The sequence below is a fragment of the Camarhynchus parvulus genome, chromosome 11 (assembly GCF_901933205.1).
Source record: "Camarhynchus parvulus chromosome 11, STF_HiC, whole genome shotgun sequence".
Lineage (NCBI taxonomy): Eukaryota > Metazoa > Chordata > Aves > Passeriformes > Thraupidae > Camarhynchus > Camarhynchus parvulus.
Genome location: NC_044581.1, coordinates 8578095 through 8591341, shown reverse-complemented (window position 1 = coordinate 8591341; position 13247 = coordinate 8578095). Strand labels below are relative to the sequence as shown.

Sequence of the window (13247 nt, the reverse complement as noted above, 5' to 3'; positions counted from 1 at the left end):
AATCACACCTTTCCTTTAGCAAACAAATTAGGTTTATATTGTTAAAATACTGTTGTTGTAAAATAGCATCAGATATATAGGTATTTTTATAGTGTTTTAAAATGCTTCCTGCTTTTTTTTTTTTTTTTTTTTTTTTTTTTTTTTTTTTTTTTTGCAGTTCAGTCCCCCAGTTTGCACAAACCACTGCCAAGCCAGAGTCACTGCAGCTTGCACGAGAGCCCAAATTCTGGCCCCAGGTCCATGCCAGCCTTTCACCAGCTGGGGACAAACAAGGGAGCTGCTGCTATCCTTCAGCTCACAGGGCACCTGTGCAGGGCAGATACAGCCAGGGCAGGAGGCTGCTACCTGAGGCTGAGCAATGGAGACCCAAATCATGCTTTGATTTGACGGAACCTCTCATGGACTTGGGAAATGCTGCTTCATTCTCTCTACCTACCCAAACGCTCATCAGCAGCACTACAGGGAAAAGCTGACAAGTGCCAGCCGGGACCCACCAGCCTCGCGCGTGTCAGACACAAGCCACGCAGGGGCTTCAAGCCACCGCGCTCCTCCATCCCTAATGGTCCAGAGAGACACATCCACGCCAGCCCTCGGGCAGCTCTGGAGCCACCTGAACGGAGTATTTCTGACAGATCCTCACCTACACGAGACACCCAGCCACCGAGCTGGGCGGGCGGCCTTGCGGCGGGGACACCTGGAAGCGCCAAGGTGTCGGCCAGCCCCGGCCAGGGCTCCCCGCAGCAGCCCCTGTCCCGCGCGGCCCCGGGACAAACAGCAGGCATTACAGGGAAGTGCCGCTGCCCATTCCAGGGGCTGTTGGGATTACTTTCGCCTTCCCGTTTCCCCGCCCGCAGCGGGTGCCGAGCGGCGCCGCGCCCCGGCGGAAGTGTCGGGGCCGAGGCCGGCGCTGAGGAGGTAACGCCGCCCGGGGCCGCCGCGGGCAGGGGGCCGGGGCCGGGCTGGAGGGGCCGCGGTGCCGGGCTGGGGGGAACCCCGGGTACCGAGGCGACACCCGGGCAGCGGGGGCAGCCGCCGGCCCTGAGGGCGGCACAGCGCGGCGGGACCGGGCCGGCGGCTGCCCCGGCGCTTTTCCCTCAGGGACAGCCCCCTCCCAGCCTGGCTGGGACGGGAATTGAGCCGCAGCAGCGGCCTGACCCCTGCAGGAGTCAGCGAAAAGGCAATAGCCGTGATCGCAAACGTGGCTTGCCGTCCGGGCTGGCTTTTGGAAGCGCCCATAGCGGTTTGATCGCGGAGCGGGGACTGGGACGGGGCAGTGCTCACCGGACGGGAGATTCACCCGCTGGGTTACCCTGCAGGGGCACAAAGGGCATAAATAAAGCAGAGGGGTAGCCCTGGGTCACACAATCACCGAATGGTTTGGGTTGGAAGGGACCTTTCCAAGGCCATCTAGTTCAGCTCTGTGGTGATTGGGAAATCTTCAACTCAGTCTCTCAGGGCCCAGTCCAACCTGGCCTTGAATATTTTCAGAGATGGGCATCCACCACCTCTCTGTGCCAGTGCCTCACCACCCTCAGTGTAAAAAATTTCTTCCTGATATCTAATCTAAATCTACCCTGTTTTAGTTTAAAACGATTACCCTTTGTCCTGCCTGTGTAGAGTATCCTGTAACAAGAGCTCTGGGCCCTGTGAACAGCCCGGGGACCAGGACCTTAAGGAGAACATCTCTGGTTGCAATGGGGCTTCAGTCCATGGGAGTATGCCAGAGCCAGGACTGCTGGGTGGTCCCTGGAGCACTTCAATCATTTCACATTTTGCCGGCTTGGCTAGTCAGAGGCACAGGGACTGAAATTCTGCTTCAGAGTATCTTTGGACTATAAAATGAATGGATTCCAGTGGAAAATGAAAGCAAAGCTTTGTGAGCTTCTGTCTTTGGGATACGGTGTCCCAAAGACAGAAGTGTGTGCTTTCCAGAGTAACAGTAAATCCTTTTAAAGGGTACACTTGCTTTAGCAACATCAGCACTGCTCTAAGAAATAAGAGTAAATCCCCATAAGTCTGTTGTGCTTGTGCTGCAGCACTCCCCTGGCATCAGGCCATTTTCCTTATGGTCTCTGAGCTTGCCTGTGTGATTTTGTAGGGTGCTGAAGATGGCAGGCAGCTCCCCTCCTTGGACTGGCAGCGCTTATCTCTTCCTTCAGTCCACCTGCAAGACCATCGCTCTGCCGTCCCTCTACGAGAGCTCCCAGAAGAAGCCTTGTGTGTTCAAGGCCCTGAAGCTGGCATTAGCAGGTACCCATCCTCTGGTATCTTGGTGTGCAGTGCCAGGCCTTTCTTTAATCTCACCCTCATGGGTAAGGAAAGCTCATGCTCACTCTGTTTAGGAAAGGCAGTAAAGTGGAGGAAGCTCAGCAGAGGTTCACCAGGATGGTTGGGGGCTGGAGTACTTTTCCTGTCAGGAGAGGCTGAGGGACTTGGACCTGTTGAGCCTGGGGAAGAGAAGGTTTCAGGGGACCTACCAACAGCCTGCTGATAGCTGTAGGAGGGAGACATGGAGCCACACTGTTCATAGTGGTGCATGGGGAATGAGAAGCGAGAGGCACAAATTGAAATGAGACCAGACAAAAGGACAAATGTTTTCCCCATTACGACAGCCAGGCAGTTGCCCAGAGTGATGTGTACTCTCCATCCTCAAGGGCTTCAAATGGGACTGGATAAAGCCCTGAGCAACTGGTTCTCACCTCAGAGCTGACCCTGCTTTGCATAGGAGGTTGGGCTAGACACTGCCTGGGCTTCCTTCCAACTTGAACCATCCTATGAATTATCCAACTTTATGAATGTTTGTTTAAACCCATTTATGTAAGAGAGGAAAAGATTGCAATTGCTGTGAAAGAAGATTTAATTGCTCTCTTTATACCACCACAGAAGAATGATTCCTGCTTTGAGAAGCTGGTTTTTAAATCGTCATAGCCAGTACAAATTCATTTCTATTCAAATTCTGATATAAACAGACACACATTAGCTTGAGGTGTATGTAACCCTATTTACATCAAAAAATTACTTGAGATGCAAATAGCTCTAAAACTATAGTTTTCTATCCACCCTTGCACCAAGCACGCTGCAGAATAATAGTAATTTGAAGAGTTTATCACACTTACCCAGAAAGACTCTCATGGTGTTCTTTACCTGTCATACAGATGAGACTCTATTGTTTAATTGGGCTTGTCTAACTATTCTGCAGTTTCTTCTGGAAATCATGGCAATACAGGCCTGCTCATTCTGCAGCTCAAATAGAGGAAACAGGAAGCAAGCAGCCTAACACAATTGTCCAGTTAGGCTTGATTTATGGCTGCTTTGTGGCACTGGAATGTGAATCTACTCACATTTAAAGGACAGCTCACAAAACTGAAATCCTACCATACTTATTCAGACCTGAAAAGGACACGAAATCTTAAGTTGTCTAAGGTTTCATGCAGAAATGCCTGCAAAGTCCCATCTTTTGAGGCAGCTTTGCAGCTGTCTTGTACACTCTTCATAAAGGTTTCCATGTCTGTGCAGCTTTCCCTCCACAGCCCTCCTGCCCTATTACGGAAATTTTGTTTAATAAGCACTCATAAAAAGCAAAGCATGAAGGAGGGGATAAAAAATCACCCACAGTGAATTGAAATGTCTTTTCTAGGTGCCTAAACCCATGTGTCAGTTACACATGTGGTCCAAACTAGACCAGATGCAAACAGGACTTAGTAAACATGTAAAACCACTGTTAGATACTATACTTTTAAATGCAAGGTCACTTGCCCTGCTTAATGTGGAGCACACAAGTCTGCCTTGCCTTGAGATTGTCCTCCATGCCATGACATGTGGTGTAGTGCCAATGTGAGCTGGTGGCTCCATACAGCCCTCTGTGACAGCCCACGAGGTCAGTCAGGTCTAGAAGCAGTACAGCAGCCTCACACAGGCCTCTGCTGCAAAAAAAAAAGAGAAAAATACATACTTAGAACTCATCATCAGCATATAAAACCCTTTGAAGATAAGGATAATGAGTACAGCTAATAAAAATTAAATTCTGCTGGGAGAAGGAAGAATGAAGTCCTGGCATTTTCTGTTTCCACATCGCTCATGCTCCTCCTGCACTAATGTTAGAGAGTACATCCCTGGCTTCTCCTTGTTTAGATTTTACCATGAATTAATTCTCTGTGCAAATTAACAAGTCAAAGCCCAATCTCTAGCAGCTTAATCCCTGTGGCTGATCTGTCATTTGCTGTTTGTGAGATGTATTAAAGGCTCAGAGAGACAAAAGTCACCTCTAGGCACAGGTGGAGAGGAAACACTGGGTTTCATTCCAGGACCTCCATCACTGCATAAAACTCCAGTCACAAGGACTGAAGGCTGACTGAGCACTGAGGTGAACTGAGCTTTCGTCTATGAAACTTTGCTGTGCTACCAGTTCATCATAACCATCACTGCCCTGGGAATGGAACCTCAAATTTAAAACTTGCCCTAATAAGCAGTGTTGGTATAATTACCTGGGATGTAGTTTCATACCTCTTCAGTTGGACACCACACTTCATGCAGATCAGTGGTGGCAGGGCAGCATGAACTTAATCCTTCCCTCTTGGTTTAACACATTTTTCCATCCCAGAGGACTTTATCACAAGGAGAATTCAAAAGCTCCTCCACTGCAGGCTTGTTGTGGATGGGTATTGGACTAATTACCAATATAGCTGGACAGGACGTGCCTGAGTTTGTCTGGCCCTTGCTGCTTGACCAAAAAGTGGCAACTGTGGTGATTCACCCCAGAGACACTTTTTGCTAGCTGGATGCTGCAGCTGGGTGTATGAAGACAAGTCCAGACATGCAGGAGCTCAGGTTTACCTCTGGCAGAGAAGCTTTAAGGCGATGGTGAAGGAAAGGAGTCGGTTCTGATGGAGGGGTTCGATCCAGAGCTTTATTCTGGCCCACAGGCCTCTGAACCCAGCAACAGCTCCAAGAGAACTCTCAAACTGTGTGGTTTGCTTGCCCTTTTACCCAGGGGAGAGGGGGAGGGAAGGAACACGGGGACCACCAGCCACAATCACCTTGACAGCTCGGACATTGCATCTCTGCTTTTAGCTGCTTTTAATACTGTCTCTGACACACATTTGCCAAAGAGTGGGAGGTCTCAAGGGACAAATGACACCTGGACGGCCCAATGTCCCCCCAGGGGTAGGGGTCATCTTTTGAATCTGCCCAATCACTCGATGCCCTTCTGGAATGCCAGGATTGACAGACAGTGCTCGGCAGGGGGCAAGGGAGGGGCAGGGAGAGGTGACTGACACACCTGGCAGGAAACTATCATGGGAGGAACCAGGTTTCTGAGGTAAATCCTGAAATCACAATGCAACCGATGGGTGTGGGTGGGCTGGCTCATGGCTGGACTGTGACTGTGCTCCCTTGTCCCTGCCAGACTCCACTGGCAGCGTGAATGGTGTGGACATGCTCAAGGTGCACTGCAGCCACCCCCACCTGATTGTGCAGCTGAGGTTCTGCAGGCAGGAGAACTGCCGCCGCTTCCTGCGCAGCTACCGCGAAGGAGCGCTCCAGAAATCCCTCCAGAGCCACCTCCAGCTCTCCTTGGCCACAACCATGGTGCCTCTGGAAGTGGAGCTGAAGGCTGGCAGTGAGCACCTTGACAAAATGCTGAAGGATGAGGATCGCTGCCTGGAGTGCATCTACAGAGAAAAGGTGAGTGGGAGAGGGAGGGAGGCTGGACCGCATTGAGGAGGGGTGGCACTGGGCTGGTAGAGGTGGGTGCAAATCTTGTTCTGATGCAGCATGTCGGGTTAACGAACTTCTCAGTCCTTCAGCTCTTTAATGTGGAGAAATAGCTCTGCCCTTGCTCAGAAAAGAGCTGTGCACTTTTCTGGAAGGGCAGCAGAGTTACCTAAAGCAGCCTGCAAAAATCCTGCTAACTCTCTGTGCCTTCTGTGTATAACAGCTAGTGTGGCTGTTAACCCTACTAAGACAAGGAGTTCTAGACAGTGCAGCTGACAGCACAAGTGTGCCTCAGTACAGCTGTGAGGCAGGCAGAGAGGAGCAGCCCTGGCTGGAGCCATCACTGCTCTGCACCTCCCTCCCCTGCCTCACACACCACCTCCTCCCAGAGTGTCAAAGGTAACTGCACCTGGAAATGAGTAGTGGAAGCAAGTGCAAACATTGCACATCACACCAAAAACTTGTGTCAGAGTGAGGACACACAGCATCTGCTGCCAGCAGGAGTAGGCTGCCCTTCTGAAGGCAAAGTCTCTCTCATCTGACATCTGGCACACTTTGGCACTGGCACTCTAATCCTGCTTGCAAGAACAGTGAAATCTTGTCATCTCACTACAAGGCACTTGACATGATTAAATTCACTGGCTTGTTCCCCTCCTCTCTTTTCCATCTGGAACTTTAGCTCTGGTTTCTCTAAATGGTCCTGAGAAACAGGCACTCACTATCAATCAGGAATATTAGGCACAAGAGCATGTTTTTCCAGGTTGCTTTTCTGTAAGCACAGAGAATAAACCCAAACCTTTCATCTCCAAACCAAACAACATGTGATATCCCATACCCTGTGAACTGTGCCTTGCTGCTCCCTCCCGGTGCTGAACTAGCTGATTGGACAAAAGAAATGGGCTTATTCTCAGTTCCTCAAAAGTGACTCAGTCTGACCCTGCCTAACAGTGCAACAGGCAGAAAGATGGGACACAGCCTTCAGCAGCTGAGAGCAGTGCTGGGTACCTGCTGTAAGTGAGCTAAACAGTGTTTACCTCTGATTGAGGCAAAGCACTGCCAGGTTTGACTCGTCCCATGTGCTTTGCCTTCTTTACTCCTTTTCTCACTACCTGCTTTTTGGAGGTCAGACTAATTTTCTCTTGGCTAGTAAAAAAAACTGGCTTGGTGAGGAGCCAGGAACAACAAACCTTAGGGAGCAGAGGGGCAGAGAGAGAGAGAAGGTGGGTAACAGGAGCTGCCTGCTTGGGTGAGCATGAGCTGTTGGATCACATCACCCTGTTCTGTGGGTCTCACCCTCACAGGGAGTTTGGAGAATTTTTGCTGCCTGCAGTGCACCCTGGTTCTTCCAGAGGGCTGCTGGAAACTAACATGTGCTAGTAGCAGTTTTGTGCAATTTGTAAGCATTCACTGGTGCAGGTGAGAAACCCAGGGGGGAGAGATTGTCTATTTCATATCGCATTACAGATTCAAATCCACTTTCAGCCATCCTGTTACAGCCAGAGCTCCACTAGACCACCTCATTGGGCTGGTTGACAGCTCATGCTATGTCTCATTGCTTCTCTCTTGACCTCAGCAATCACAGCTTTGCAGCTGGTGGCCCTGGCAGTCACTGATGCTGTTTGTGTTACAGCCTGACCGCCTGCCGGATGAGGAGATCACGGAGCTGGAGGAATGCCTCAAGAGCCTGATGCTTCACCAGAGCACCAACAACAATGTGGCTGGAAAAGACTGCTCATCTCTCAAATCCCCATCTCAGCCTTATCCTCCTCAAGGCAGCTCCCTTCCCACAGAGCTCACCTTCATCTTTCAGGGACAACAGTTTGGTGAGTAGCTAGAGCTGACCAAGAGAGCCCTTGGTCTGCCTCACAGCTCAGCAGGGAGAATTATCATGACTACATGTTGAGGTCTACCTCTGATAAACCAAAGATTTCCCAGCATCCCATAAGAAAAGAATTACAGTAGTCCTAAGATATTGCCATGATGCTTCATATCAGGCTTCAACCTGTTTTCTTTTCTGGGGTGGCACAGAACAGATGTTTCAGAGTCTGTGTCCCTTCCACCTTCCTCACAATTTAAAATTAATAGTGAAAGGAAGAATAGAGAGTATTTTTCTCTTCTTCCATGTCACTTGATTGAGGTGAGTTAATAGTGTGGGTTGGGTCAGACTGGGGAGTTCTCATGGACACCCTCAGCCCTGCTTTCAGACAGGACTGATTTGTCCAGACTCCCTCAGTTCACCAGCTGGCTTTGGGGTCTGTCCCTACAGAGAGCTTTCAGAGAGTCTCAATAGCAATATCAGCTTGAGATAAGCTAGATAATTTCTGAGCTTGCTTAAGCCCTGTATAGTCTCCAGTGCTAAACAGCTGAGGAGGGAGATCCTGTCAGCATTTCAGTGTTTTGAGGATGTTTAGGTGGAGTACAAGGGACTTTGTCAGAAAGGCCTTACCAAGTTGCCTTTGAAAGGCTAAAACAAATGAAGAGGGTGTCCATCCAAAAAAAAACCAAACAAAGGGCTCTGGCAAACCACAGGACAGTTTTGAGTGAGAAGAAAAAAGAGAATAGGTCTTGCCAAGCTTGCAGGGTAGGGACAAGCCCAGCTGCTTTGTTGTTGTGGGAGGATTTCTGTAGGGGAACAGCTGGGCAAGGCAGGAGCTCAGACTCCCTGCTCCACAGAGTACTGACCAAACCTTGAACTGGCCAGAGCTGCATCACATCAGCCATGAAACTTCTGTGTCTTACCTGGCCTCTGCCCCTTTCAGACAACAGAACAATTACACCAGATGACCACCAGAAGTTTGCCAAGTCCGTGTCCAAGAAGTGGAAGCAAGTGGGTCGCTCTCTGCAGAGGTCGTGCCGGGCCCTGCGGGACCCTGCCATTGACACCGTGGCGCTGGAGTACGAGCGGGAGGGACTCTATGAACAGGCCTACCAGATGCTGCTCAGGTTCATCCAGTCCGAGGGCAAGAGGGCCACCATAGCACGGCTGGTCACAGCTCTGGAGGAGAATGGTCTTGTCAGCTTGGCTGAGGAGCTCCTGGGCCTCCATTCCAGTGAGGAGTGCTCCTAGAGCCCAGAGGACAGTGCCATTGCTAAGGGGTTCCCTGCTTTAGCTACTGTATGAAACTGCTGCCAGTGTCTGGGAATGTAAAGTCCTGAATATCACCACAGGTTTCCATCGAGGTGGAAATGCTCAGGGGAGAGGTTCTGTGTTTGCAGAAGCCAGCATGGACCTCTGACTTGCCTTATTTCATTGTGTTTCCAGAAATATAGCACTACCTTCCTGTGAATGGTGAGAGGCTTTCACCTTGACTTCCTCCAGGACTGTGACAGGGAAGCAGCCAGACAGAGAGCCCTAGGGGAGAATTAGGGAGAGGAGAAAAGCGAGCAAGGCTTCTCATAGAATTTCTAGGGGAAGCAGAAAATGCCACTGCTTCTCAGGCTGTGTCCAGGGCCATCACCTGGAGAGCTGCATTATATTTTTACATTGAAAACATTTTTGCCCTCAGCCATGACATCAAGTAAAGAAAAACAAGAAAGTAAGGAAATGTCAATTTTACGTTATTTTCCTTCTTTGTTTGAAGAACAAAGAACATTCATGGCCAGAATATCTGTTCTGCCCTGCTCTGTTATAGCTCCTTCCCACCTCTCACCACCTGAAGGCTTTCCTTCTACCTGGGACAGCCACTGTCTTCCACAGGGTAAAAGATTGCTGCTGTACAACAAATGGCAGACACTGAACAAACAATATGGACAAACTCAAATTCAGACAATGATTGTCAACATTTTCTCATCTATGGTAGACAGTAATATGTTGATTAGCTCTTGCCTGCCAGCCTGAAGGAGCCTGCAGCTATGAAAAGCAAAACACAGTGCTGGAAGGAAAAGTCTCCTCATCAGCAAGGTACCTGTGGAGCCTGGTTTGGAACTGCTGCCCTTAGGGCATTGCAGCATCAAATGCCATCCTCAGACCACAGAGCTGAGCAATCAGCACACCCAGCTGGCTGCTCTCACTTCCTGACCACCCTCAGGCTGCTGGGTCCCCGGAGGGGACAGCTCACCCTGCTGTGTCCCACAGGTGGCAGGACCTACAGAGAGCCTTTCCCTGGCACTGTGTGACAATCCAGCATCAGCTGCCACCGTGCCTGAATTCACCTGCACTGATTTTTTAGGGTAAAAATGGTTTAAGAGACAAATCTCCCAAACCCCAGGGCTGGCTCCTGCTTTCAGTTCCTGTGGGAGAAGCTGAGTGTCTCCTGGTATGGTTGGTGCAGACTGCAGCACAGCAGCTGCACTTCTGCTGTGACAAAGCACAGAGCAATGAGTGTCTGCATGACATGGCTCCTGTGAAGCACAACAGCAGCTCAATTACCTTTGCCATATTCCCAGTGCTTTCCTGATAGGTTTTTACTAATACTTTTCCATTAATTCTATACTTTTTTCCCCCTCCTATCAGTGGGAATAGCCAGTGGGCTGTGGAAATGTTTTCAGGTGCAGAGGGGGACTCCAGCCACACACACAAAGTCTGTGTGCACATGACAATATCAGGCTGCTAGCAGCCATGGTAGGAACAACTTTGAGCCCTTTGAAACCACAACTCACATCTTACTCCTTCCCTGGAGTCAAAGCTGTGACTCAGTAAGGAGGAACACAACCTCAGATTCAGGTGTGGGCTCAGATCCAAGCTCCTGGGGCTGGAGACGTTGCCGTACCTTCTGCTGGAACAGCTGAGCATCAGTCACTGGAGACCTGGAAGGGCAGGATTCAGATGGCCTGCTTTGAGCCAGCTGGGGTCCACATGCCTCAGATGAGCTGAGTATCCCATCCTTAGTGTAAGCCAGGGAAACATCACTTGTTTTCTGCAGATTTTGAACCCCTGAGGTTACATACAGAACCAGGAAAGGAAGAGGGTTGTGTATGGGGAGAAGGTTTTCAGGGTGGGAGTGAATCTGTTTCCATCTTGCCCCTACCTTCCAAGGAAGCAGGACTTCATGCAGGCACCATCTCTGCATGTGGCTCCATCACCTTTTATGAAGCCATTTTACATCAGTGCCATTGCAGTTTCATCCCCTCCATTCCTGCTCACACATCCCACCCTCTCCCTTCCAGTAGTACCAGTGCTCTTCCTAAATGAAGCAATTACCTCTCTGACAGTTTTGCTTTTGGGGCCAACACAGTGGTGCTGATCTTACCTAATTTAGGCTACTGTGGATCCATACCTCAAAGTATTTAGCTTTCCTGCCAAATTCCAGCTGGGGAACTCTGTTTGGCAGAAACCCACCTGACAAATCGTATTTTAAAAAATTGAAAAATCAGAAACTAGAAATTTACTTTAAGAGCAAGAGAGTTTGCTCTTGATTTTGCAGAAATTACTTTTTTAAGAAAAGTAATTGTTGCCATATGCCATATGCATATGACCTTGCTTTTTAAGAAAAGAAGGTCACATGCATAGCCTGCTGTCTCATTTGCAATTAATTTTTCTAAGCTCTCAGACCAGCTATTTGTGCACAACTTGCACATATACTTATAAGGCAGCCACTGAGTAGTGAGAATTACTAGTTTTTCTAGCATCTGTAAATGCTCAAAATGAGAAACTCTTATTATTCAGCATCTACTTCAAGTCCAGAAAACTTTGTTACTGCTGTTACTGTTTTACAGAGGACTAACCATGAATACTTTCTTCTGAATGTAAACGTTTTCTTTCTGCCAGTAACTGGCATGTGTATTTCCTCTTACTCACATATTCCCTGTTATAATTCCCCCTCAGAAGTGCCATTAAGTGCTGGAGCCCCTGGCAATCTTTCTGGAATGTCTTAATCTTCAACAGCATTCACAGGTGCCTTCATTGCAGAGTCTTGAAGGAAAAGGGCTTTTCAGTGATGTTCCATGGTGAAATTGTCTCCAGCACATGGCATGGTTTGGGACATAGCAGTGGCTGTTTCATACCTCCTTTTCCATGAGCAGTCATCATCCTGGTGGGAGATAAGCCATGGACAGTGCTGCTGCTGGAGAAATTGGCCTTATGCCAGTACCTGCTCTTCTCCATATACTGAGATATATCTGTGAAAAAGAAAAAATCAGGGGTGTTTCAGAATCAAACACAATACTAAAAGCAAATAAAGGTGCTAATCAGTTGCATATAAAATCTAAACCAGAAAAAAACATAGAACAAGCAGCAGAAATCAGGCCAAAATGTGCTTACAGGAAGAGATCCAAGAGGGCTTTTTTTTCTGGTACAGATTGTTTTTATCGTTTTAACCATGTTTCAGATTTGAAGGAGCCTCCATTCAGTCAGCCAGAAGGAATAAAAGATCCATCCAAAGGAGAATTTGAATGACTTGTTTTGGCATAGCTGACCTACAGTGTTCAAACAGATGATAAAGAGGAGAGTGAAGTTAAAATGCTCCCCAGATATACTTTGACATGAGGTATCTGATAGAAGCAAACCTGACAGGATCCCTTGATACAGAATTGTCTCAAAGGAGAAGAGACAATTTTGCCTCTGTTTATTTTGCCTTTCATTTCAAAAGCAAGTTTCTCATCGAGGAGCTTTCCTGCTCTCTGGGTCACTGTCTCCCCTCTGTGTTCCCAAGGAACCACACCCTGGCAGACTGAAACCAGGAGTGAGCATGGGCGGAATGAGGAGCCTCAAATTCACTTAAATTGATTATTTAGTTAAACTGAAAATTCTGGTGAACCTCTGGTACTGTATCTGGTATCCTTAAACCAAGGAGGTACAAGAAGAGGCATCAAAAGGGTTTTTGAGTCTGACCCACTTATTGGAGTGTGTGCCTGACACTGGTGCTTTACACTGGACAGGGGGCTGGCCATGTGTCTTTTGTATGGCGATGGACTCAAACAGTGAAGCAATTTAAGGCCTAGAGTCAAAAAATATAGGTTTTTTCTTTGGATTGAATTTTAACTCCCCTGAAGGGAGCTGGCTGTACATCTCTAACAGAAACCTGTATGAGATGTGTGGTTAATGTCTCTTATTTTTCAGTGGAAAAATCCCTTGCTGACCATCTGATTCCAAATTCCCATGATATTCAGCATCAGATCTGGATCAGCCACCTACAGCTATGGACTGCAATGCCAGGCATACTTGGGTCTAGGACATTCAGCCTCCAAGGAATTGTCTTTTACAGAAAAAGCTCTTTGATATATATTTTTCCCCATTCTTTTTTATAAATAAATACATACTTTTGATGAAAACTGCCTCAGAGACTTTCATTGAACACTTAACTGCTTTAGTAAGAGAGGGGTCACTGAAGTTCTGGCCACATTCGGTGATCACCAGCCCCAAAGGAGCATCCAGCCTGAGGGTGGATGCCCAGCAGGGCTCTGCCCAAAGTCACATTTCTCCTGACATGCCAAGGCTGATGTCCTACCTGCAAAGGACCAGGTCTCATTACAACACCAAGCCAAGCCTCTGGTTTGTTCAGTTTCCAGTCACTGCTTTGTTGAGCCTTTTTCAGCCAGCATGGCAAGAAGGGGAGGTTTGTCCCTGCCCTGGCACCTGGAGGAGCTCACTGTGTTCC

At 48.5% G+C, this 13247-nt stretch overlaps 1 protein-coding gene across 1 annotated transcript; it reads left to right on the top strand.

The window, feature by feature from the left end:
- Positions 1-822: 822 nt before the first annotated feature.
- Positions 823-12353, top strand: TRADD (TNFRSF1A associated via death domain). The gene is made up of 5 exons (XM_030956375.1): positions 823-915; positions 2099-2250; positions 5405-5682; positions 7343-7535; positions 8472-12353. Exons 2-5 carry the CDS (start codon positions 2109-2111, stop codon positions 8777-8779), a joined length of 921 nt encoding a protein of 306 aa, XP_030812235.1. The 5' UTR covers positions 823-915; positions 2099-2108; the 3' UTR covers positions 8780-12353.
- The last annotated feature ends 894 nt before the right edge of the window (positions 12354-13247 follow it).

Excerpts from the sequence above, each read along its gene's own strand:
- TRADD (XM_030956375.1), top strand. The coding sequence starts at position 2,109 with ATGGCAGGCAGCTCCCCTCCTTGGACTGGCAGCGCTTATCTCTTCCTT. Across the intron at positions 2,251-5,404 it reads CCTGAAGCTGGCATTAGCAG|ACTCCACTGGCAGCGTGAAT; the intron begins GTACCCATCCTC and ends TGTCCCTGCCAG. Across the intron at positions 5,683-7,342 it reads AGTGCATCTACAGAGAAAAG|CCTGACCGCCTGCCGGATGA; the intron begins GTGAGTGGGAGA and ends TTTGTGTTACAG.